The 25,682-nt window shown below is 42.9% G+C and overlaps 1 protein-coding gene and 1 pseudogene across 1 annotated transcript in view; both read left to right on the top strand.

The window, feature by feature from the left end:
- Positions 1–13,179, top strand: part of ldb3a (LIM domain binding 3a) — a 91,223-nt gene extending 78,044 nt beyond the window's left edge. Inside the window, exons 8-15 of the mRNA XM_070448439.1 lie at positions 1,037–1,183; positions 5,685–5,744; positions 6,431–6,795; positions 6,896–7,253; positions 7,773–7,953; positions 8,076–8,196; positions 8,433–8,548; positions 8,679–13,179. Coding sequence (XP_070304540.1) covers positions 1,037–1,183; positions 5,685–5,744; positions 6,431–6,795; positions 6,896–7,253; positions 7,773–7,953; positions 8,076–8,196; positions 8,433–8,548; positions 8,679–8,768 — 1,438 coding nt within the window. The 3' untranslated portion in view covers positions 8,769–13,179. The remainder of the gene's footprint in view (positions 1–1,036; positions 1,184–5,684; positions 5,745–6,430; positions 6,796–6,895; positions 7,254–7,772; positions 7,954–8,075; positions 8,197–8,432; positions 8,549–8,678) is intronic.
- A 436-nt stretch (positions 13,180–13,615) lies between these two features.
- LOC112081274 (bone morphogenetic protein receptor type-1A-like) overlaps positions 13,616–25,682 on the top strand; it is a 50,986-nt pseudogene continuing 38,919 nt past the window's right edge.

Below are 25,682 nucleotides of genomic sequence, written 5' to 3'. Positions count from 1 at the left end.
CTGGGCAGCTCCCACTGGGAATTGCATTCATTCCGTTCTCCCCAGTCCGGAGTGGGGCAACCTCAACCCCACCTTCTCCCTCAGTCATTCACTCAATGTTTTGGCCTCATGTCCAAGTCAGCTGTGTTTAAATGTCAAAATCTGTTCGTTTTTTTTACTTAGGTTTAAAAGTCAGTTCACAAATGTTCTGTAGTGTGCACTCATTGATTATGCCATGCTGACYGAGTGTTCCCATTTTTCTCTCCTTTTTTTGCTTTTGTTGTTGTATACTCTGTTTAATCCTTTCCCCAGCAGGGTTCATGGCTGAAACTCTCCCGACACCTTAGATTGTTTCTGATTATATTAKATTAGTATGATATTCTATACCATTACAAATCACTGTTTAATGCACTGTGTTATTAAAGTGAAGACGATGTATATATCAAGCAATATAGCCTGCTTCATTGCAGTGAGATGGTACTAACCCTCTCTCTCTGGCCTCGGACATGATGGATGAAGCTCTCTTGTCTTGACACAGTTATTTAATCATTCCCCATTATGCACAATCGATTCCTGCAGTAAGCAGCTAGGCAGCTTTCCATTATACAACCAGATATCTCCCCACTCACCCCCGCTGCCAGTCTCTATACGTTCTCCAGTGACTCACCCAAAACCAATAGTTCAAATGTCCGTTTTATCTTATGAGCAGATTGCTTTCATTTTCTGTGTGTTTTTTATTTCCTGCATAGGGGTTTTTGCTCACCTCGAGCTCTAACTCCTTATATTGAAAGATAAGACTCGTAAATAATTGTAATTKATTTATTTTTCTACTCTTTTTCAATTTGTTCCTTGATGGACATCCTTGCGTTGGGCTGAGCAATATCAAGGCTTTTGGTTTTGCGTGTGCTTRAGGCCATATACCTTTACAGGTCTATTTGTGCTGACATGAACTCTCTAATTCATATACACCTAGCCCTACATGGGCTGTTTGTATATATGATTTTCGGCCTCAGACTGCTGACAGTTTTCTCTCAATGCAACCTAACCTCTTATGCAGTAGCCCTTTTGAGCATGCTCCAACCTCTATCAGCCCCGCACCTGTCGCTCTGCCTGCTAGCGCTGCTTCGCCCAATCAGGTGGCTTCACCTGCTGCTTCGCAGTCTCCAGAGCCCGCCCCCGTAGGCCCTGAACCCACCCCTGAGAGGTAATGCTGTGTGGGTTGAAAGTTTTTGTCTGTTGTGGTTTTATTGTCCTCCGCCAACTGAGTGCTCTTCCTTTTCTTTGGTATGTACCTATATTTGTGTGTGCCATTTCATTGAGAGTGACTGTATTGTTCTGATGTTGTCTCACTTTTTCCGTTTCGACTGTTTCKATGTGATTGATTGAACATTTATTGAAATGTGTGTTTCTGTTTTTATGTTCCAATTAGACTTGGAAAACCTTGATTGTACTACATGAGTGGTTAGGTGAAAGGTTTCATGAGCAGTATGCATTTAAAGYGGCTATGGCTTTGGGTTTAGTACATTCACAGGGGAGAGTGTCCATATTGTCCAAGGTAAGTCAAACGGTCTGATGATGCTGTGATCATCTGGACTGTGTGGAAACTGTGGAGAGAGACGCTGGGAAGACCTGCCATGTCTGTGAGCGGTGTGAGAACAGAGAGCCTCAAGGCAGTGGAGTACTGTAGTCATGCAGAGCGTGTCTGCCAAACCCATCATCCTTTAACCCTTAACGTCCTCATCATCATAACGATCCATCCATTTTAAACCAGTTTTTTATTTGGCCAGCCTTAATACAATACAACAATGACCTGGGGCTGCGCAAGCTGTTGCTTCTATGGTTGGTCATCACTGCCGCCCGCCCCCCCATAGGAAGCAGACAGTTCTGTCAAATCTAGATAGAGAGAGTTTGCAGAGTGAACACAGTCAATATGTCACACAAAGAATTCCCCAAATTCCCTTTCCTAGTTCCCCCAGAGCACGACCTCCCTCTCTTGATCCTTCCTGGCTGTTTTAACTCTACTCTGTCCTCTGCAGCGAGCAGCCACCCCCAGCCACCCAGACACAGCCAGTGGCCCCTGAGGCCCCTACAGTCCCCTCTGGGGCACCTCGCCACCTGACGCATGCAGCCTCCCATATCTCGTCTGCTTTGATTACACAGTCTAGGTACAGTTGTCACTCAATCACTCCCCCTGTCCCATTTTTGACCTTTTATGTCAGTCAGGAGATAGGCCAATGTGTTGTGTGGATTTGGTTGAGATAGGAGGGGCAGAAGCAGGTACAGATGCTAGTACATATTTGCTATTTTATGGGGGGCCAGAGAAGAGGTTTGTGAGGAATATGGATTGGGTTGGGAGAGCTTTATTTTCTGATGCTGAAATAGTGGATGCAAGAGTATACAGGGTGTCAAACAGGATTTATTTGGATTGTCCACAATAGATGATCTATAGATGCTCAAACTATTAGCAAACTACCAACTGCAAGTCAGTTTATATGCAACAGCTTGCTAGGGTTGGCGTATAACTCTCTTCGACATAATTACATGAGCCAGATATTGCATCTTGGTGAAATACACCAGATCACCCCATTGGACCTTGGACCTTGGACCTTCAATGGCGATGTCTGAGATCATTTTCTTAGACTTCTGGATTAGGTTTTTGGACCATCGAGAGGCATGGTGTCTATACTACTTTATTGGACCCTCCGAAAACTATTTTGGACCTTCACAGCAGATGAAATGAATTTCCATGTAAATGGACAATAAAGTATATCATATTGTATCCATGAATGGTGGTTTGTCAGTAGGATCAAAAATCACATTAAAAAATAGTGTCCCATCTACTTGCAGGGTACCACGAAAGGCCATACGTATTGAGATTGGGCAGATAGAATAGTTATTGCTAGTGGACAATTTGTTGACAGTTAGTTGATCATATATAAAACATCTACTAAGGACTATCCAACTAAAGTGTTACCTTCTATTTTGCATTACAGCGTAGTATTTCAGAGGGTTTAAGACGGCATAAGAAATTCCAAGTTCTCATTGTGTATGTGGAGGGAATTGGAGTGAGCCCTAAACCGTCTCTCAGACCTCTCTTGTTGGCTCTCGTTAAGAAACAAGGTTTATAAGCAAGGGCCACCGCCCACCTCTGCGCTGGAGGCTCTGTCAATCACCCCAGTGTTCCGAACCAGCACTTTGCCCAAACGAAAGCGCACCCTGCCCTCTGGGAAACCCAAGCACCTGAGGTACACACACACCTGGACAGACTGACACAGTGACAGAGAGACTGACCACGTCCCAGACAGTGGTGTGCAGAGTTGCTTAGGTACGTGGGATAGGGGACAGGAGGGGGAAGAAAAAAAAAACGTGAACTTTGGGACACTAGCCGGATCAAAGGAGCCATGACTGCAGCGTTGCTTCATTCCTATTGGCCATGTTTCATAAGACAATCGGATTATTTACATCTGTCGCAGCATGAAAAGTGGTGTAAAATGAACTGCGACAGACCCAATTGGATACATGCAAATTTTATGGGACTGCAATAGGTCGGTGCAACTTTTTTTGCATTCCCTGCACAGGGTCCAACTTCTCTCCAAAAGCTCTTTGCAATAGCTCTCTCCATTACAGCTGAATGGATAGGAAAACGTCCATGAGGCTTGATGTGCAGACTGTAGACTGCAGATTGTCGAAAGGGACAAGCAGAGGAATGTAAGCTCATGTGGGGGTATGGCGGCATTTTGTTTGACTAATTTGCACCTCTTTCTCCACAATGTCAATATTCCCTTCACAATTATTAATGGTTAGATATGTTTGACCCCAATATAAAAAAAAAAAACATTTTAATGCTGAATGTGGCTAACATCACTCTGAAGTTGACTTTTTTGACATTCCATCTCTCATCTAGAATTTGCAGGTCACCCTGTTTCTTCCATTAACACACGTACAAAATCCCCACAGGCCCGTTCAAGTCTGGACCTTTGCATGTCATAGTAAGGAACAGCATACTCTCGGAGTTGGTATTAATGGGCTCTGTTCAACCTGCGAAGGCCACATAATTAGTGATATGAGAGTAGTTCACTTGGTAGTGCACATAGTAGTCCAGTTAGTGATTGTACCACCTTGTGTGACGGCGGTATCTCCTCTATCCCACGCTCTCCCATGCTCACTCTGCACGTCACTGCTCAACTGCATGCTCACACACTGGCTTGACTAATTATGATCTGGGGGGGGGGGTAGTTTGTCATAGAACAGCAGAAGGGCGTAACACTTGGATGTCAATCACAATAATTTGTATCCGGCAAATCAGTGATGTACTAAATCGTTATCTATGGCTGTGATGCACCATTCAAGTCAACTACTGAATGGCTAACTAGTGGCTACAGGCAATAGCAGCTGTTGATCGATGTAATGCTTCATAGCACAGTAGCTGAAAGGGTCATATTATGTGGGCTAGAATGCTGTCGATTTTGGTACACAAATTGAACACAATTTTAAATGTGACACTTATCACAAAAGATGACTATTTTCTGTGCTTGTAGAATACCCTCTGATTTGTCAGTGTCTAGTAGGGATGTTATGAAATGACCATTGTTTTGCTTTGCATAACAAGGGGGTTTAYGGTACGTATGACTCAATGATCCCCAAGTTTGTTTGGTTCAGCCAACCATTGTAGAGGGTCAATTTTTTGTTTTGTATCAACAGCTGTGTTTAAATAACGAAGGAAATCCAATCTAACCTTTAATATAATAGTGGTATTTTCTAGAAATCTCCTGGAGCCAGTGTGGTTACCACAGTTGCTTAAAACTGTGAAGGCTATATTTACATTTACATTTAAGTCATTTAGCAGACGCTCTTATCCAGAGCGACTTACAAATATCAACTCATGATGTGCAGTGAAGGGTGGTTTGAAGTGAATTCATCTCATCTGCATGTTAGTGTGTTTTTGAGAAGTGGTCCTGTGGCTCACTTGAACGTTTCCTAATAATTGTGTCATTGAAAAGAAAACAATGTGGATTGGATGTGTTAACTGAGGTTACCAGGAGTGTTGGCCTGTGCAGTGGAGCCAGTTGTGGTGTGTGTGTGTGTGTGTGTGTGTGTGTGTGTGTGTGTGTGTGTGTGTGTGTGTGTGTGTGTGTGTGTGTGTGTGCAGTATCAATATAGTTTCCTTGATTGATGGGGATAAATACAGATATGATATATAGGAGCTTAAGATGTGTATCGATTTGGTTTGGCAGTGTTAGGATCATGGATTTTCAGAACCTGTTGAATTGTGTCTCTCTAGGATATATATATATGTTTTTCCTTTGTGTGTGAATGTGTGCTCTCACAAAGGTATTGCTATGAAACCAAGTTCACCTATACTTCAAAGAGACTGCTGATTGTGTGCTGCCCTTTCTTCAAAAGCTACGCAGCTGAGTCTGTGGTCAAACACGGCTGACTGACTAGCAGTTAGAATGAAACTGCTGTGATCTGATAGTGTTGCAATATGTGAGAAATCCGATGACTCTTGCTTTCCTTCAGAGAACAGTGGAGAAAAGTTACATCTGCACATGCAATATTTAAAAACCGGATGCCATTATCGGCAAAACAAACTCATTGGGCAGCACGGCGTCATACAGGTATAGGTGTACATGGCCTTCATCCAAAGAGCTATTTTTKACCCCTGTTTTTGACCCCTGACCCTTTTTGTTTCTGATGCGTTATAGCTACAGCCTGCAACAGTCTGCCTCTGGTTACAGCTCCCAGTACAAATCCTCAGTCTCCAGGTACTTCTGTGGGGAAGTTTATCCAGATGCCACTGTCCATAGAACATCTGGATAGTSTGCTTCCTTCCCTTATTGTCAACATAACTTCACTTCCGGAATAACACACCCATATTCCCCTCCCTCTGTTTTTAGCTCGAAGGATGAAAATCGTGCTTTGACAGTGTTCGTWTTAACCTGCGTTTTTAACCTCCCCTTTCTTACAAATATGTCAAAACCTGCTCCTCTCTCCTCTCAAATGAAATCTGTTGGCGACTCTGTGAATCTCTCTCACTGCCATAACTGAGGCTCTCTGTTCTAACACTGTTTCTCTGATACCAGGCTGCCTTTCTCTCTCTCTCTCTGTGGGTCTCTGCTATATTAAACTCCCACTAACCTTTGAGTTAAACGTGTCTGGTGAAGTGGAGGAGCTCCAGGTAAGACTCGAAACAACATATGTGGACACTCAGTCAGGAAGGAGAGAGGTGGCTGTCCAGCATTCAGCGTACTAGGTTTAATCGTGAGGCATAGTGCTAACGGTCTCCTTATTAGTAATTGGTACTTGTAGTACAGTTTCCCAGTTTAGATTGTTATATTGTCTAAACTGTGACCGTTCAGAAAACAGCTAGACTGATGATCAGACTAGTAGAGATATGTTTCCATCTAGGTGGTGATGATGTCACTCAGCTTCTTTTTTTATCCTTCTGCAGCCAATATGGCCAGGCTCCCCCCATGCAACAAGCCCCTCCCATGTACCAGGGGCAATCCATGTACCAGGGGCAATCCATGCAGCAGGGGCCTCCCATGTACCAAGGGCCTCCCATGCAGCAGGGACCTCCCATGCAGCAGGGACCTCCCATGTACCAGGGGCCCCCCATGCACCAGGCCCCGCATATGCAGCAACCTCCCATGCAGCAGCCTCCACACATGCAGCAGCCTCCTCACATGCAGCAGCCTCCTCACATGCAGCAGCCTCCTCACATGCAGCAGCCTCCTCACATGCAGCAAAGCTCCATCCAGATCCCTGTGGGCCCTCCCCCACCCAAGGTGGTCAGCACCGCCTGCATCGTGCCAGGTAGTTACAGCAGGTGGCGCTGTGTGACCATTGTATGTGTGTTAACAATATGGTAAGTATGGATAGTGTTGACTTAACCGGGTGTCTCTTTGGGTCATAGCTCCTGCCCCTGTTCCACCCCAAGCCGCCGCCCCTGAACCCCCCTCCAGCAGGCCCCCCTGGATCACTGACGACTCTTTTGCCAACAAGTTTGACCCCAGCAAGACCACCAGCACCAGCATGAAAGTGCCTGCTCTACCTCAGAGTGCCCCACCAGCACCGGCCTATATCCCACACCCTGGCTCTGCCCACACCCCTCACTCTGCCCCAAGCCCTGCCTATAACCCAAGCCCTGCCCCCTACAACCCCACCCCTGCCCCTTTCAATCCTGTTGCCCGGGGCGTGGCCCAAAGGGCGGAGCGCTTCGCTGCCAACAGCAACAGAGCACCCCTCTGTGGAGCCTGCAACAACATGGTCAGGTAACAACAACGATACACTGGGTGTACAAAACATTAAGAACACCTTCCTAATATTGAGTTACACCCCCTCCCCTTTTGCCCTCAGAACAGCCTCAATTCATCAGCGCATGGACTCTACAAGGGGTCGAAAGCGTTCCACAGGGATGCTGGCCCATGTTGACTCCAATGCTTCCCACAGTTGTGTCAAGTTGGCTGGATGTCCTTTGGGTGGTGGACCCTTGTTGATACACGGGAAGCTGTTGAGTGTGAAAAACCCAGCAGCGTTGCAGTTCTTTATACACAAAAAGCAAGCAGCAAGCAGGCCCCGGTGGGCCTGGCACCTACTACCATACCCTGTTCATGGGCCCTTAAATCTTTTGTCTTGCTTTTTCACTCTCTGAATGGAACACATACACAATCCATGTCTCAAKTGTCTCAAGGCTTAAAAATCCTTATTTGACCTGCCTCCTCCCCTTCAGTGGATTTAACAGGTGACATCAATAAGGGATCATAGCTTTCACCTGCTTTCTGTCGTTACAGGGGACCCTTCCTGGTGGCCCTGGGTCGATCCTGGCACCCAGAGGAGTTCAACTGTCACTACTGCCACACATCGCTGGCAGACTGCAGCTTTGTGGAGGAGCAGAACGCAGTGTACTGTGAGAACTGCTACGGCGAGTTCTTTGCCCCCACCTGTGCCCGCTGCAACACCAAGATCATGGGGGTAAGATGACAGACCCAAACGCAGACAAGTACAACACACACAAAATCACTTTGTGCGTAGCATACACCTACACATACACCCACACAATAACTCTTTGTCCCTGCGTTTTTTTTGGTGTGCAGGAGGTGATGCATGCTCTGCGGCAGACATGGCACACCACCTGCTTTGTGTGTGCTGCCTGTGGCAAGGCCTTTGGAAATAGCCTCTTCCACATGGAGGACGGGGAGCCCTACTGCGAGAAAGGTACTTTAGATCAATGGAATAGCATGGCACATAATGAAAAGCCTCAAGTGTTAAATGTTTCCTTCAGAGCCCAAACTAGCTCCTGTGTGTTTGTCACAATGTCTTCTGTGAAAACAGCTTCTGCAACGGAACTACATTTGATTTATATACATAGAGAAAAAATGTTTTTAACGCATGTAACTTTGCTACCTTTTGCACTCTGCTAGTGTTTTCACAATCTATGCTTTCTCTTCCAGATTACATTTCACTCTTCAGCACCAAGTGCCATGGCTGTGACTTCCCAGTAGAAGCTGGAGACAAGTTTATTGAAGCACTGGGTCATACCTGGCACGACACCTGCTTTGTCTGTGCGGTAAGAATGACTACAGCGCTGTACAATAACCCATGTTCCTGCTGTATAAAACGGTTATTACTCGGATCTCTTGGACTGTACCAAAAGAATATTGGTTTGTGAGATTCACAATTATGTCCGTCTCCCACAGGTGTGCAATTTGAACCTGGAGGGCCAGCCCTTCTACTCCAAGAAGGACAAGCCCCTGTGCAAGAAGCACGCTCACGCCATCAACGTGTAGATGCTCCATCTGCAGTTTTATGGGGTGGTGGGCAGGTGTTTACGTAGCTATGCCCAAGCCTTGGCAAAGAGCCCTGTAGAGGGCATTGATGCCAGTCAAAATGATGAAAAACACAAGCTGAAGATGATAGCAACAAGATTGACTGTTCAGCAAACCGATCAATCAGGCGTGACAAAATTTAAGTATTTTCATTGGTACTGAAATTCAAGACAAAACTGCCTAAAATGCTGCAGCCCCCCCCCCCTCCCCCCAAACATGTGTTACGTGTGTATTTATTAATAACACTTACAAATGAATTATATTGTATATCAGAGAATTCTGATGTAAACTCTTTGCTACTCCACTCAGGTCCCGGAGGGCCTCAATCCAGTGAGGCTGGAGCAAAAACCTTAGCAGCCTACAGACACAGGCAGACTGAGTGGAGTAGCAGGGCAATCAGTAAATAAGATGCCTTATTTCACAGGAACACTCGTGTGCTTTGTTTTGAATGTCAAAACCCAAATAGCTTGCAGTGAATGTAATAAGACCGTTTTAGTATCACATACAGTAGATTTAACATGATGATGCCTCACGCTGACCAACAGAGCACAGAACGTGAACCGATACAGTATACTGTAGCATGACACATGCAGGGCTACGAATACTGTTTGATTTCACAGAGGTATTATTAAAGTGACAGTTTAGTAAGTGATATTCATTGCATCTTTGGCAAAGTGTTATTTATTTACATAGAATTAAACGGAAGTATAACATCCATGGATGTTTATATTGCTGACAAAACAGTTATATTTGGACTTTTGCTGTCTGATTTAGTTTTGTATGCATGCAGTTGCATCATACAGAAGTTCATAGTATTATATGAAGAACCTGTCACTCACTCTGTCATCCTGGATTTATTTATTTATTATATACAAAGATGGTGCTCTGTTACATTATGATACAGTAATACTATACCAACTTTGGGGATCCGGGTAGAAGATGAGGCAAAACTTTTGATGTATTTGAACACTTTATGGGGTAGGAAAGTTAGGTTTTTGGAACGTGTCTCATAAACGGGATTTGCTCCTGACTGGAAATCAAGGAACCACTCTGTGTCTTTTATAGTATGTAATGGGAATTTTGGGGGAGGTGCACGGATGGTGGACCAGAGCCAGAAAGATATGTCACAATGGGCCGCTGGACTATTGTGTCTCCGCGGCTTTGGTCTCTGAATTGCGCTTAAGGGAGGCAAGCTCTGGCCTGGGGTCTTACAGATACATTTTACACAACAGATGTCTATGCATGGTGATATGCCACATACAACCGTAATGAAGCGCTTAACTTAAACAGGAATGTATAGGAAATATCTGTCGAGGTAACAAAAAAAACAGCCAAACACAATCATTTCTCTCTCACTAGCACACGCACCTTAAAGGTCAGTTGAGACCGTGTGCTTGTGTACAGACTTTATACTTTCAGAGTTTATTTTATACATCTTTGTGTCTTTTCTGTGTTTGTGTAAGTGCGTGTGCATGCATGAGTTTGTACATGATTGTCAGTGCATGTCTACTGGGGCAACATCAGTATTAGTTATGTATCTGTGCCACTAGAGTAGCAAAGCATACTGTGATTTTACATAACACTGAGAACACTACACTGAGTACTTTTGATATGCATACTGTATGTGTGTAGATCAACTGGTAAGAAAAGCACAGTCTGTGCCAGTTCAGAATAAACCTTACATGGTACCATTGGAGGGAAATGAAGACGGGCTTGAATTGTTGCGAAATAGTTGTTTACTTGAAGTTCAGCGTATTGAAACTAGTTGTATAGTTTCCAACCACTAGAGTGCAACAGAGTGCTGACACCATTCTGCTACTTGGCATGCCTCAGACACCATTCACTACATAGTACACTCACTGTATGTTCCCTCTGTCCCCACTCCAGCAAACACTACAAAGCCATTTGTCACCCCTGTGGACTTCGTATCCAACAGTTCAATGTCAAGCTTTTTTCCAGGCCCCATGTATCAATGTCATTACACTAACTCCATAATCAGAAAGTGTGGACAGCATAGGGAAAACAATTGTTAGGGTTATATAGATGGTTACTTTTTTTTTTAAAGACTATTGCGTCAACATGATGATAGAAATGCTGTGCATCCCATWGAGGCTATTTTTAGACAATCAAATATAGTGTATTTTGTGTTACCTGGTATCTGAAGGACCATGTCAGCAGCCCAAAATGTCAATATCGCTGGTTCCAATGCTCACACGTTTCCTCTGTAGTCAACATTGGCTATAATAACACTATGAAAGAATAGTTAAGGACATATTTAAGGAGGACACAGTTTTATAGAATTTCACAGTCCATTCCCAAATGACTATAACTTCTCTCTGCCGTCAGGCATTCATTCCATTTAGGTAAGAGGTCTCTGGTGCATCTCTGTCCTCTGTAACGAGAGACTTAAGTAGCCTTCATCGTTCTCTTCACTCTTGACACTTCCCTCCCTCCTGGCTAGTTCTCACTAAACAGTCTATATGGCACACAGGTTACTTTGCTATGACACTGTATTAAGACAATCCTTTTTAAATTTCAGGCTGCTGAGTGGTCTTTTAGATGTTGGTTCACACATTATTTCTGTTTGTACTGCTGTTTAGTAATCACTGCAAGATTTATATCCAGGCTGCAAGATTTATATCCAATGTGCAAAAGGGTATTTTTTAGTATTTTTGTTTTAGAATAGATATATACTTGGCATGAGATAACAACCACACACTTAAATCGGATCATTGATTTACTTATATGTTTTTGAAGCAGTAACTGAAATATGGCTTTGATCTTTGAGTAGTTGTAGGCCGTCAATGTTTTTTTCTTTGGCATGGACTGTGTTGGAGGAATAGAGTTGTTGTCATTGTTCTGTTGTACATTATGAATAACACATGAATTAGTGGTTCATCTCTTGCTGCATTTGTACTTAGAACCCTATCGTCTCTATAGACAAGGTCTTTTTATGTGGAACGTTGATGTGTTTGGATTGTAACCCCATATTTCAAACGACTCACCCTGCCTGGCCTACCATAACACTAACTATACTTAGAAATTGGAACATGTTTTATGCATTGCTTTATTTAGTGAAATGCATCTGACTGCTATCAGAACAGAGTTACATGGAGAAAGGATATACCTTGACGACTGAAGAATTTAACAGGAGTCTATCGGTGTGTGTGTGTATCTATCTTGGGAAGGAAATGTGCTTGATTTCGTCTCTCTTGAGAACTTTCTGGATTGGACAATGTTTGAAGGGCCTTAATTTATGCATGCTGTAGCCTATTAAATACCATGACCTTAATTTATATTGTTCAGCAAAGACTACAAATCACCATTATGTTTTTGTTTTACAACCACAAGTATGCCTGTATTACCAGAGTCAATGTTGAGAGGCTGCTGGTATCTCTAGATCTCTAGGGGGTCGTTCCACAAAATGGGTGCCTCTTGCGTCCATTTGATATTTAAGTAGAACTTGTGCAACAATATTACATTTTAAAAGCCTGTTATATTAAATGAAGTGCCCTTTTAATACAGACCATATGGAGAATCCAATAAATATAATTTTTTTATGTGAATAAAGGCTACCTAAAGTGCCAAAATTCAGCATGTTGACGCCCCTCCATCCACCCTGTGTCACTTCTAGGAAGATTTCAACCCACTTGCTCAAAACATTTCTCCAAGTGTCACCATCGTTGTAAAGCCCTAGTTATTTTAGTTGCTTTGACAAAGTAATTTGAAGATTATTTATTTAATGTGATTATTGATTTATTTACGCCTGTCCCTCATTTTGGTGATCCCTGTTATGTGAACTGAACTTTTGTTTTAATATGGTGAAACTATTTCTTTTAAAATATATTTTTTAAAGAAACATTGAACATGAATTGTCAAATCATAGTTTAAAAGCAGGTGATATGGTTTGACTATTTTTGGCMATTTTCTGGTGTTTTGTGGTGGGAAACTGAGCGGGTCGAACATAACACGTCAACCCTGTTACCCATAGATAGACAGGCTAGAAATGTTTTAGCTATTTCATTTTTTTTTCTTCGTGAAACTGATATTCACTTGCCACTCCCTGATGCACAGAAGCATCCATTCCCCCTGTCACAAGGGGATTTATGGTTSATTTAAGAAGAAATTGTCAACACTGTTACTTTATTTTGATTTCATTTATTTGGCACTTTAATAGGCCCTTTCTATAGTCATTTTTGTTATTTAAAAAAAACTCTTGAGATGAGAACATGTTTTTTATGAATTTGAACATGTGCTCTTGACAATGTTAAACTTTGGTGAAATTACACTTCTCAAAAGGCACTGAATTGGTGGAATGACCCTAGGATGGTTTGAATCTTTGAAATTTGTCAATAAACATTTTATTTCACAACGTTGTCTTTCACCTTAATTTATTATTCCACTTCCTTCTCACCTTTATTCTTCATATCCTATCCTCCTCTTCATCTATCTCCTCCACCTTTTTATTCTCAATATCATCTCTCCTTTATCCATGTTTTTCAATCCCTCTTATGTCCACACTTTGTCCACCTCTTTCTCAATTTTCACCATCTATCTGCTTCTCCAGATTCTCTATATACCTCTCAAGCTCCTCATCTCCTCTCCTCGCTTCTTCCCCGACTTTTTACTCTCCACGCTCTTCTATTTGTGAGTAGACTAATGTATGCATGTGTAAAACAAATACGAATATACTGTAGTAGATTAGGGCAATGAAAAAGAATAGGTATGTCAATTTACACCAGGGGGCGTCACTGAGGTAATTGGGACATACTAGAATTCTCCATAGAAATACGCCTGCCGCAACTCGGTCCCCCTCAAATGGTTGTGCAGTCGCTGCAGTGATTGGAAAATTTTGGTCTGTCTACGTGTGCTTCATCAAATGACATAGGCAGAGGCAAAAACAGAGCGAGTAGAGCAGGGCCGACGTTAGTTTAAACTGCATGTTTGGGAAATGTACACCACATTTTTGCAACTTCAAGACGAAATATAAAGATACAGAGGAGTGCTCGCCCGGAACCAAAAGGATTGCCACATCTGCTGAAGAAAAAGGTGAGGTGGAATGAAATCTAACCAGGCTAGATCATACTCCTGTTAATTCTGCCCTTGCTTTGGCTGTTGTCTTGGAAAAGTTTGTTTTTGCGTCTGAAAAATAAACGAAAAAACAAAAATTAGCTACTGGCTTCATTTTGGAAGTGTATTACGTTTATATTTATTAACTAGTTAGGTAAACATTTTAGCTTCGGTTTAAATACAGCCACTTGTTTCCGAGAGTTTGTTTTGAAAGCGAAAACTACCTCGCTAGATTGTTAGCGCTAGCTAATTTTAGCGTAGCCACTTGCTAGTTAGCGAGCTAGCTAAGTATCGAGATACATTTGTTTGGCTAGCTTACTCGTTTGCAAGTACTTCTACTAGCAAACCTGACACTGAACTTTGATATTGACCGAATTGGTTAGTATATAGTTAGCCAGAGTATTATTTGCTAGTTGCTAAGTTTAAATTGTTTTATAAATTAATTCACTCATTACGCAATGAAAGTTGTTCGCTAGTGGGTTGCTAGTTAGCTAGCACAGAGCGGTATCATGTAACTAACGTTATATTATCGCTTCCAGAGACATTGCAACAATGTAACACATTTTACTGAGGGATTGACTGCGATGAGGTTTGGAATAATTTGTRTCAAATTAGATGACAGAAGAACATTTTTCCACTTTCACTCTGAAAAGTCAGTTCTAAAACACATCTTTGAATTGTACTACTTGAAAGTTTAGTAGGCTAGCCTAGTGTTAACTTCATTTATTATACATAGTTAACTAGCTAACGTTAGTTGTTCACGGATTAAAACTGTACATTGGCTCATGGTAGGCCTCGTTGTAATTGAAGTGTGTTTTGTAACAAGTGTTTATCAGAGGACCGAGGAGGACAACGTACCTCAAGTACTGATAACAAGGATTAAGTTGATTAAACAAATCACCCAAATAAGCATTCATCCTGCTCTTTAATTAGACTTCACGTCAGCTCTCACGTTTCTGCCAATAACCACACACACACAGTTTGAATAAAGGGGTTTCTGGGGGGCTACCATGAAGGTCAATGGATTTTTATACCCTGTTGAGTATCATTGCACATCATAAATTGGTCAATCATCGTCATGTGATATAGTCCACACTGATGGTGTTAAAGTATTGGAGGCAGTGAGACACTTTAAAATCTGTCCATACACACACAAACACCCATACACACACTATGTGTGTAGCTAGAGGTCTGTTTTTTCACAGGGAAAATACCCGGTGTGTTGGTCGCATACGAAWGGGACATTTTTGGCCATGCTTTTCTCGTTTGTGAAAAAAGCTGGTTTTAATTTGGGCCTGGAGTGGGAGGGCGATGCGTTGTGCTCCCCACCTTCCAATGCTGGAGGCAACTCTGGAGTGAATGGGCTCTGGAAAATAGGGAGGTCAAAACCAGATGGAAGCCCTGACTGTGAAACTGTCCATTTTAAGCGGCATGGGGTAGAAGTGGATTTCTAAAGGTGGAGGGAAAAAAAATATTGCATCTAAAGTCTAATATTATACATATGCCAGACATCTTTACATTCTGTGGGTTACCTGGGATACTCCATAAAACAGGCCAATATTGGGGGAGTGAGACTAGGCCAGGAAGAATGGCTAACAAACTAAGCGTGATGATTTCTCCAGCTATTAAAACCATAATCAAGCACATGACAATAAATTGTCCCTATTTAGTCATAGCTGAATGTCTTCATAGTTCATATAGACCTATGCCTAGTCTCTCTAGCAATGATTGTGTACACAGTATCTTGATCAGTGGGCTAACACAGTGATTATAGCAGGAGTCTAGCCCTGCTCTGGAGCTGAGTGTGATTAATTAGCCAGAGCTCTGTAACTGCCTGAAGTCTGGAGAGAACATAATGGAGGGTTAGACAGAAATGGGGATGGGGTTCAGTAAATTGTGCATAATTCAGATATGATTTATGCACATGCGATGCGCAGATCAGAGGTCTGCTCATTGTCAAGAGGATGTAGCTAGCTGGAATTATCTTCTCCTTTTATAATGGAATGATTATCACTCATGATGGGCCATTTGTTTTGTCTCCCATGCCCCTGCTTGACAGCTGCCACTGCAGTTGAACCTTTAAGTAGGCATAGCCTAAATRTTGGAAAACAGGAGATGTTTTTCAATGTACTTTCATTAAATGGGCTAACCTACATGGTTTCCGTAAAGTCCATGCTTAGTGTGTTGTAGGTGGTGTGGGTAGTATTGATACTTATTTCCTAGAATTGAAGTTGTTTCAGTACTGAAGTATGTAACGTAAACCAGAACTTGCCTCAAGTGCTCTGAGTGCGGTGAAAGAGAGAAGCAAAACATTCTCAAGCACTTTTAAATTTACAATGCTTGTTTTTCTAACATCCCTTTATGTTTAAGAGCGTCTTTCCCCTGCCTTGCTTCTGTTGTCCTGCATCYGTCTTTCTCCTCTGAAAGCATTTCCAATCTCATAGGCAGTGAGGGATCAGATTGCTCAGGGAGTCTCCAAGGCTCTCTGGCGAGGTGGTGGAGATAGAGGGAGGGGATAGCACACGGATCAAGTTTCACATCCCAATGGGTTCCTCTGTCTGCTGTGCCTCCCTGAGTCAACCCCCACTCCTAAACCCCCTCAAGCCTGGAGACAGGGTGGCTGAGCTGTCGAAGAAAACCTACTAGCCCTTTCCCAACAATGCAGAGTTAAAAAGTAGGAACATAAAAAAAAATGTAACAGTGGCACGAGGTAATTGAGGTAATATGTACATGCAGGTAGGGGTGAAAGTGACTAGGCAATCAGGATAGAGCAGTGGTCACCAACCTTTTGAGTCAAGATAACTGAGTCAAAATGCAAGCTGAGATCTACCGTTCAGATCCACTTCAGACTCCAACTTAGAAGAGCAGATAAAGACTATAACTCTAACCTATCACCGTTAGACTGTACACAGAGAACTGTTTCAGACAGCTGTGGAGGTTTAGGGGTCCTCTGCTACCACAGGCTGTATAAACCTGCACAAATTCCCGCTGGCTTTTGGAAATGCTGCTTAATGCTGGGCATTTCATACTCTTGACATTTTATCCATTTTCATTCTGTACACTTACTTGCAACATAAAGATAGTATAACAATGAACATGTTGCCTGTAAAGGAATAGCCTATTTGTTTTTCCAGTATACAGTGTGCGGGTGACCATTTTATTGAATCTTCAAATGTTTATATCTTCAATGCGCTTGTTGAAGAGGGATTTTCTTTGAACACCTAGATGTGCAAATGTTTTTCATTCATTTTCATTCAAACAGCCTTTCGTTGACCTGCCTATTTCAGACTGAAACCACCTGCTTGCTGTATGTTTGACACGACACCCCTGTTCTACACGGTTGCTGGATGACTGTCCTTGATGATGTTTACCATGCAGGCTGCAGTTGTCCTTTTTAATGGTATTGATCTTTCTTTTAAATACACAGAGCCATCTGAGTGAATATTTTAGAAGAGCTAATGTGAATAGGGGAAGGGACAGATTGTTCTGATGGTAATTTAAAGGTTTTTGTCTTTTAATGGAGAAAGTGGAAAAGGTCAGTTTGTTCACTTAGTTTTATTTTGGGAAATCCCTTCCTGTTTGTGAACCAAGAAAATGTGATTATTTGGGGCCTTGTGATTTTATAAAAACATGCGTTGTGTGATGGAGGCCGATCAGCTTCTGAAATAATATGTGGAAGGCAGCTAAAAGGATGGCATTCCTGGAGAATTCAAATACTGGAGGATTCAGTAAACCGAGGATGGGTTAAGAAGCAGATTTTTWGTGTCTTGTTTTGTCTTTTATAAAAACAGTTGATATACCTCAGTAATATGCCTAAAGCCTGTGATATGATGCAATGTTGCAGGGCTCTATGCTGACCTTTCTTTACAAGGACTACATGTGCGCCAAAATTGAAAAATGTAGGAGCACAATGAAAAATATGAGATAATAAAATTAGAATCCTACATTTTGATAGGATCACTAGTACTCCTAAATCGAAATTCCAGGTCGCACAGCAAACTGTAGAGCCCTGTGTCAAGATTTGAACGTTGTTTGCACATTACTGGCTGGTTAAATACAGCATTCTCACGTAGGTGTTCTTTTTGTCCAGGTGAGAAAGGGCAGTGTTGAGTGCAGTAGAGATTGCGTCATCTGTGGAGCTGTTGGAGCGGTATGCGAATTGGAATGGGTCCAGGGTGTCTGGGATGATGGTGCTGTGAGCCATCACCAGCCTTTCAAAGCATTTCATGGCTAAGGTGCTATGTGGCGATAGTCATTTAGACAGGTTACCTTGGTGTTCTTGGGCACATGGACTATGCCCAATGTCAGTGAAGACACTTGCCAGCTGGTCAGCGCATGCTCTGAGTACGCATCCTGCGGCCTTGTGAGTAAGACCTTTTAAACAGGTTGACATTCACATCGGCTACGGTGAGCGTGATCACACAGTCGTCCTGGAACAGCTGGTTCCCTCATGCATAGTTCAGTGTTACATGCCTCGAAGCGAGCATAGAAGGCATTTGGCTCGTCTGGTAGGCTTGCATCACTGGGCAGCTCTCTGCTGGGTTTCCCTTTTGTAATCATTGTTAGTTTGCAAGCCCTGCCACATCCGACGAGGTCTGAGCCGGTGTAGTAGGATTCGATCTTAGTCCTGTATTGAAGCTTTGCCTGTTTGGTGATTTGTCAAAGGGCGTAGGGGAATTTCATAAAAACGTCTGATTTGTGGGAGGAGAAAAAAAGCGGCAGCTCTAGAATTTGTTGCGTGCGGATGTTTCATGTAATCCATGGCTTCTGGTTGGAATATGTACATATGGTCACTCTGGGGACAACGTCATCAATGCACATATTAGTAAAGCTGGTGACTGATATAAACTCTTCAATGCCATGGGATGAGTCCAGGAACATATTCCAGTATGTGCTAGYGAAACAGTCCTGTAGCTTAGCATCCGCTTCATCACACCACTTCCATATTGAGCGTGTGCGTCACTGGTACTTTCTGTTCGGGGTTTTTGCTTGTAAGCAGAAATCAGGAGGATATAGTTATGGTCAGTTCTTATTTTTATTTAACCTTTATTTAACTAGGCAAGTCAGTAAAGAACAAATTCTTATTTACAATGACGGCCTACCGGGGAACAGTGGGTTAACTGCCTTGTTCAGGGGCAGAACGACAGATTTTTACCGTGTCAGCTCGGGGATTCGATTCAGCAACCTTTCGGTTACTGGCCCAAAGCTCTAACCACTAGGCTACCTGCCGCCCCAAAATTGTTGACAAGTAGTACTGATTATTGTTTCTTTGCTGTACTACCTCTTTAAGAGGTTAAATGCACACACGTCTTTTAATTGCTATGTCAGGAACCACTGCAGTACAAATCTAGTAGGCCCTAGTTTATGGGATTTAGGCTGGCAAGTGTTTAAAATGGATTAACACATGAAAACATTGCTGAATAAGTTCACTATAGGCCTGCATTTTCATAGCTTCATTTTCAAATTTCAGCCGTCTGTCATTGTTTCTCAGTTTGACCTGTGAGTGTATACTCTGTCCACTGTGTGCCATCCCCAAATATTTTCAATGCTCTTCATCAAGGTCTGTTTGGCCTAATGTTAATACAACTTGATCACTGATTTAAGACCAGCTGGTAGCCTAGTCCAAATGTCAACTGGTATGCTCACAACTGTGAGAATAATTGAATGTCAATAAGATAAGTGCAGGGGTATTCTTTTTGCATAAATTCTGTTTTCTTCCCCTGAGCAATAATGGATGGTACATGCAGTGGGAAGACTCATCAACCCACAAGACCCATCTCCACTCCAACCAGAATGTCTGTCTTAAAATACGACACATGAAATTGGATAAAAACAGAGAAAGGAGCAGGGCCTAAAATAAAATAAAATTTACCAGCCAAATTTTTTACCAGCGCATATATATTTTTCCACAAAAATTACACCAACCAAACACAAGCAAAAAAACGATGAGCATGCTTTATAATGTTTCTAAAACAATAAATGTATTACTAGTAAGAATTAATGTGGTATATTGTTTTGATTTCATTTTTTGTGACCTGAGWCTTTTAACCAAAATATCAAAGTTTAGACACATGTTCACCTGCCTCTAAGGTTACCCTGTAATGTGACTCCAGTGACCTTTTTGCCTTTGAGATTGAGTCTGACTAGTAAGTAGTCTGTCTTCTCTTCACTAGCAGTTAAAACTGAAATATTGAAATATAACTTAGATTGTGAACAAAACAATGTAAATAGCCAAGAAACACAAGGACAAACACCAAGACTTTATTTCAAGTAAATTAGACCATCTGTTATGCCTGTGAGCAGTGCTTCTAAAAATACATATTTCACTCAGCTCTTCAGGGTTCCCAAACTAGTGGCCTGCGGTCCCCAAGTTTTCTTAGCAAAAAAGAGGGGAAACTCACTTCATCCACTATCAATGTGTAGCACCCACCTCAGTGATGCACGGCAACCATTTTTGTGCCAGAACTCTCACCACACACAAACTATCAGTTGGAGAGGTGAGGAGTGATATATTCCAATTAGGAATGAGGGGGATACTTAGGTGGCCATGATGGAATGTGGCCAGGTTGGGAATTTAGCCATGACACTGGGTTGAACACCCCTACTCTTACAATATAAGCGCCATAGGATTTTGAATGACCACAGACAGCCGGGACACCATTTTTAACGTCCCAGCCGAAAGACGGCACCCTACGCAGGACAATGTTCCCAAGTGTAATCAAGGTTTGACATTAGTCAAATATTATATCCCTTTAGGCTTGCGGTCTAAAAATATAAGAAAAAGAAGTGAATGTATGCTTGTTGAAAACACTGAGCTAGATGTAGGTTAGGACTTTGGTTAAAGTAGCTAGTTAACAGAAGGCTGATTATTCCTCTAAGGAAGCAGTTGGACTTGATTTAAGGTGAGTTGCTGAGAGAGGAGGGGGGAAAAGCTGGCTTAGGCCCATACACATCCCCACACAGAGAGGACCCTGTGAACGGACCGGAGCCACTCTCCCTCCCCCTGTATGGTCTTTAATTTCAATTAGCTATGGCTGATCGTTCACTTTGATGGCATTAGTCGCTCCTCTGAGCTTCGACACATTTGCCTCTGCTCTCGTGCCACTCTGTTGGTTTTGCTAAAGCTGACGGAATTAACTTCAGCGATGGAATCTCCAAATGCTTCACTTCGACTTCCTTTTTCCAGCCTCTGTCACACACACGCACACAAACTCACACACCAGCCCAATAATGTTTCTTTTCGTTTTTTGTTTGTTGACTTTAGTTTTTTCTGTGCCGYGCGATTCCTCGCACTTTTGGGCAGCAGTGTTCCCCTTCCTGGCTGACAGTTCTTTTCCGTTGTGTAACCACCGTCTTTGTCCTTCCTTACATAACTATCCTGTCAGACAGTGAAGTTTAACACCTGACACCTAGTGCTGTGAGGAATTTGCATATGACGTGACAAGGCGCTTGAAGCTTTTCCCACTTCACAACAGATGTGAGGCTAACTCTCCAACTTAATGATAGCACTTAAACTTGAGGAGTAGAACTACAAGATGTCTAGCTAGTACTTTCGTTCTCTATTTTAATGCTTCCTGCATTTCTCTCTGCATTGTTGCTTTTACTCAAAATAACTTTCCCTGGAGCCATGCCCCTGCACTGTGACAGACCTCCCAACCTCAGAATATATTCCTGCATTCTCTCAGGACTTTATAAATAGCCAGCGCGGTTAGTTGCCAATTATCGGCTGCACCCTTAAGTGACCCTGGCATGTTGAGGAGACATTTGAGTCTAGAGGCAGAGACAGTGTTGTAAACAGAAGAGCACAGCTGATCTCCCTCTGCTGCCTTTCACTCTCCTGAATGTGCTCACTGTGTCCATGGATTTTTTYTTCTTCAATTTGTATTCCATTTGCTCATACTAACCACTCTAGCACTTTCAAATGGCAGGTTTCTTGTAATTTGGCCTAAAAGTAGTTAGTGCATGGAATGCCTACTGCAGTTATTTCCTTTTACGAGGGTGTTTTAGACTTTGCTCTGGTGTCCTCAAATGCCTTTAAGCTAACAGAATAGAGTTTCTTGTTCGCAGGAATTTAAGATTTCTATTTGATATAGTGCATTTATTTCCCCTGCAAGAGTTTGCCGCGTGCTGTCTGTTTTGAATGTATAATCACTTTGATATCCCTGGCTAAATAAAGGCCCTTTGAGTCTCAAGGAACTCTCCCTGGTGGAAGAATAGCCCCTGTGTTGGTGCTGAGAGCTGTTCTTGGCTGCTGGGCCATATCCAGACCATGCTGCTCCACTTATCTCCCAGCCACAGCAGGGAGCTTCTCTGGCCTGCAGTGGCCCACTCACTGGAGGCTTTATGGGGACACCCTTGTCCTCCCCCCACCCCCTGGAATAACACCTCCCCGGTCTAAAATCAGATGTTTGTGTGTGTCCCAATGTGCTGTTGGGATGTCTTTGCTGGATGAGGATTCCCTGGTATCATACCAGCTATTGACCGACACTTTTCCCCTCAGTATGTTTTCAGGTTCATGTAGGCCAGGCCTAAATCTGTGTTTGAAAGGCTAATCTTAAATATGTTTTATGTAATCCCTTTCCCCCCAAAAAAATGTCTGCCAAGCAAAAACCTGATAAATGTATTCATAAGAATGCTGTAAGTACAGAAATTGTGAGTGACAACTGGAGTTTGTGACAGCAATTGTGAGCTTATTACAGTATTATAGACACTGTCCTGGGATTTCCTCTGATCTTCTATGGAGAAGGACCTCTTTTACTCTTGTGTGGCTTGTTAGCGTCTTAGAGCGAAACCGGTTACGTGTTCGTAAGCGTCTCTGCTTTTCATAGATGGTGTCATAATAGTTTAACTCCAACCGTTCAGACTTTAGATGTTTTTTTTGTGTGAGAAGAACSGTCTTCGCGAACCGCCCTTGTCTCACAAACGCCACTCTAACTCCCATTAATCATAGACTAATGGAACAGATGGACAAATCCACTGCAACAACCCTGTAGCTCAAACGCACACTGTTTTAAAAGGGGTTATAAGTCCAAAACGTGCCAGCGTTACTGTGGGTCTCGAGGTTATTGACTTGAATAATCACACAAGTGAGTCAATGTATGAGTCACCCACATTTTATTTTTCAGACACTATAGTCCTCTACCTTTGTGCTGTAGGCCTATCTCTTATATTCCTGTTGGAATTTGCCTCGGTCTCTCTCTGGCAGCGTCCTTCTGGCGGTGATGCTGAAGTGGCGGTAATTCCACGCGCGCACCGATCCGGCACTGCTAATGACTTCTAAAGTTGTGAGAACTAAGTTATGGGCTGCAGTGATGTGTAATGTCTTTCCCTCAGTGGAGGTCGTAGTGTACTGCGGCTGGGTCCCTGGGCTCCTGGCCCGGTGACAGGATGTCTGCAGCGCTGTGCAATGATACCTCTGCACTGCTCGGGTTGCCCAGCAACCCCCCCAGACTCCTTAACCCATAGGGTTTTTGCGCACAATCTCAGGGCAGAAACAAAAAATAAATGWTGGTTTTTATTTTCAAATAGGCATCCCAAGCCTCGTGATATGCAATCAATAGCCTTTCCGACCTGACATGTTTTGTGGCTCCCATCTGCCATAGACATTGGCACACTTTGAAGTGCAKTAAGTCCTATTTTCTTGGTGTGTGACTAATTTGAGTTTCATACCCTCTCCTGCTCAGGTCTCTATGGTGCCATGCTGGATTTCTATCTCCAGCGTCTATGTTCTTTATCTCTATGGATCTGTATGACCCCCAGCACCAACACTGGTCTCTACAAGCATCCTCAACATGCCCCTGCACCATGGATCCCTCAGTGAGGTAAGACTGCTCTCTATGGCTGTTACAGTGAATCAGAGGGATGACTCTTGCTCTGGATTATGCTTGTGATGATGCATGTTCAGCCCCATATACAGTGTGTAATTTGTGCAAGATGTGTTGTGGTCACATGCTTGGTTGGTCAATGCATCTCTATTTGGATTCCATCTCAGCCTTTTTATCTTACCTAACAACGAAATGTTAATTTCTCTCTGGGGGGCACCGGTGATTACCCCAAAACCTGATTATACCCCTCTAAGGAGATTAACCCCTGACCTCTCCCAGCAGAGCTGGCCAATCGGGTGGTTTCCTGGATCATAATTGCAGGCACAGATTCTGTTATTGGAGCTGTCTGCTGATGTGATTAATAACTGGAGGAGTAAGAGAAGGAAAGGACCTGATTGCACATGTTCCTCGAGGTTTAGGCTAGACATCTGTACGTTTGCCGTAGGTGGAGTGACACCCGCCATAAGAGAAATCTAGAATGGATTTTTTTTAGTATTTCTTATGTATTTATTTTTTGGGGTCTTAAATAAGTATTGTTGACATTAAGACGCCTGGTCTTAGTTCAATTAAAAAATGTATAAAAGATTAGATAATAAACTGATTGGTTGCACATATGTTCTCTATTTTGTTTTTGTTTGAGAGAGCGAAAAGACTGTCTGAGCTTACGCACTCCACCGGCAGACTTTCAGAGTCAGGGAGTCTACTCGAGCAAATTACTACCATATGTTCACAGAGAATGTTGAACCCAATGTATTTCACCTCCTCGTTTTTAAACAACACTAAGGCGAGCTGGTGAGTTTCCCAATTTGTGCCTCTAGTTTTGTGTCCGACATTTGCCCCTGAATCGTCACTCGTGGACTCTAAAGCAGGTGTGCCCAACTGTTGGACATAAGACTGTAAAAACACCAGCAATCACCGGCTCCAAGTGATTTTAATTTTGGAAATCTGTTTTATGTTTTAGCCAAATATTATATCTGTTTGAGCTTCTTGCGGTCAATCTGCAGTCTACAAAACAATGATCTTGTAGCTGAATCTAGTTGATGATCCCTGCTCTAAAGCATGGTGTGATCTAAAGGAAGCGGCGGGATCTTCTCCTTGTTGATAGGTGAGGAAACCGAGGTAATGTTTGAGTGGGACAACGCCAGTCGGGGGGGGGGGGGGGGGGTTTTCTTTTTTGTGATTGTTTTTTCTCCGGTTGTTTAATTGTGATGCTTCCTCTTGTTTTTTCTTCTTTCTTCCAAATTTGGGTGGGGAGGTAGCCCAGTGGCCGGCAGTGGGAGAAGATGGAACATAATGGATTTTGGCCGACACTCTGCACATTTTCTCATCGATGAAACATTTGATCTCATTACAGTTTTCTGTTCCCAAAACTACAATCTGTTATGAACAGAGTGGACACATTTCTTATAGACTTTACCCGTTGCTAAAGTAAAATGTCTTTGTTTAGGAGTGCGAACGCATATTGAGGTATCGCACACGTGCACTTAACAGAGTTGGCGTTCRCTAACAGAAATATGCAAATGAATGATAGAACATGCCAATAGGATCTCTCTAGCTCGTGCTCATCTCTGCCCACCACCTTGCTTGTTCTGTCCGCTATGACCATTTTTCCCCCTTTTTGAAATGACTGGCTGTGGTCTGTCTTGGTTTGGTTATAAAAATCTTTGGTCCTATTTCGAGAAGCTCCCGAAAATATGTGAATTCCAGAAGTAACTGTGTGACTTCTGGCTTGTTGACAGAAGAAGTTAGCAGTTATCCCGATAGATTAGATTAGACCATGTTAATTTCTTAGTGATGTGGACACCAAGGAACTTGAAGCGCTCGGCTCGCTCCACTACAGCCCCGTCGATGTGGATGGGGGCGTGCTCAACCCTCCGTTCCTGTAGTCCACAATCAGCTCCTTTGTCTTGCTGACATTGAGGGAGAGGTTGTTGTTGTCTCTGACGACCTACCTGACGGCTGCCTCATCGTCGGTGGTCAG

Source organism: Salvelinus sp. IW2-2015, linkage group LG18 (genome assembly GCF_002910315.2).
Source record: "Salvelinus sp. IW2-2015 linkage group LG18, ASM291031v2, whole genome shotgun sequence".
Taxonomy (NCBI): domain Eukaryota; kingdom Metazoa; phylum Chordata; class Actinopteri; order Salmoniformes; family Salmonidae; genus Salvelinus; species Salvelinus sp. IW2-2015.
The sequence above is the reverse complement of the archived record's forward strand: the minus strand, read 5'-3'. Positions and strand labels throughout refer to the sequence as shown.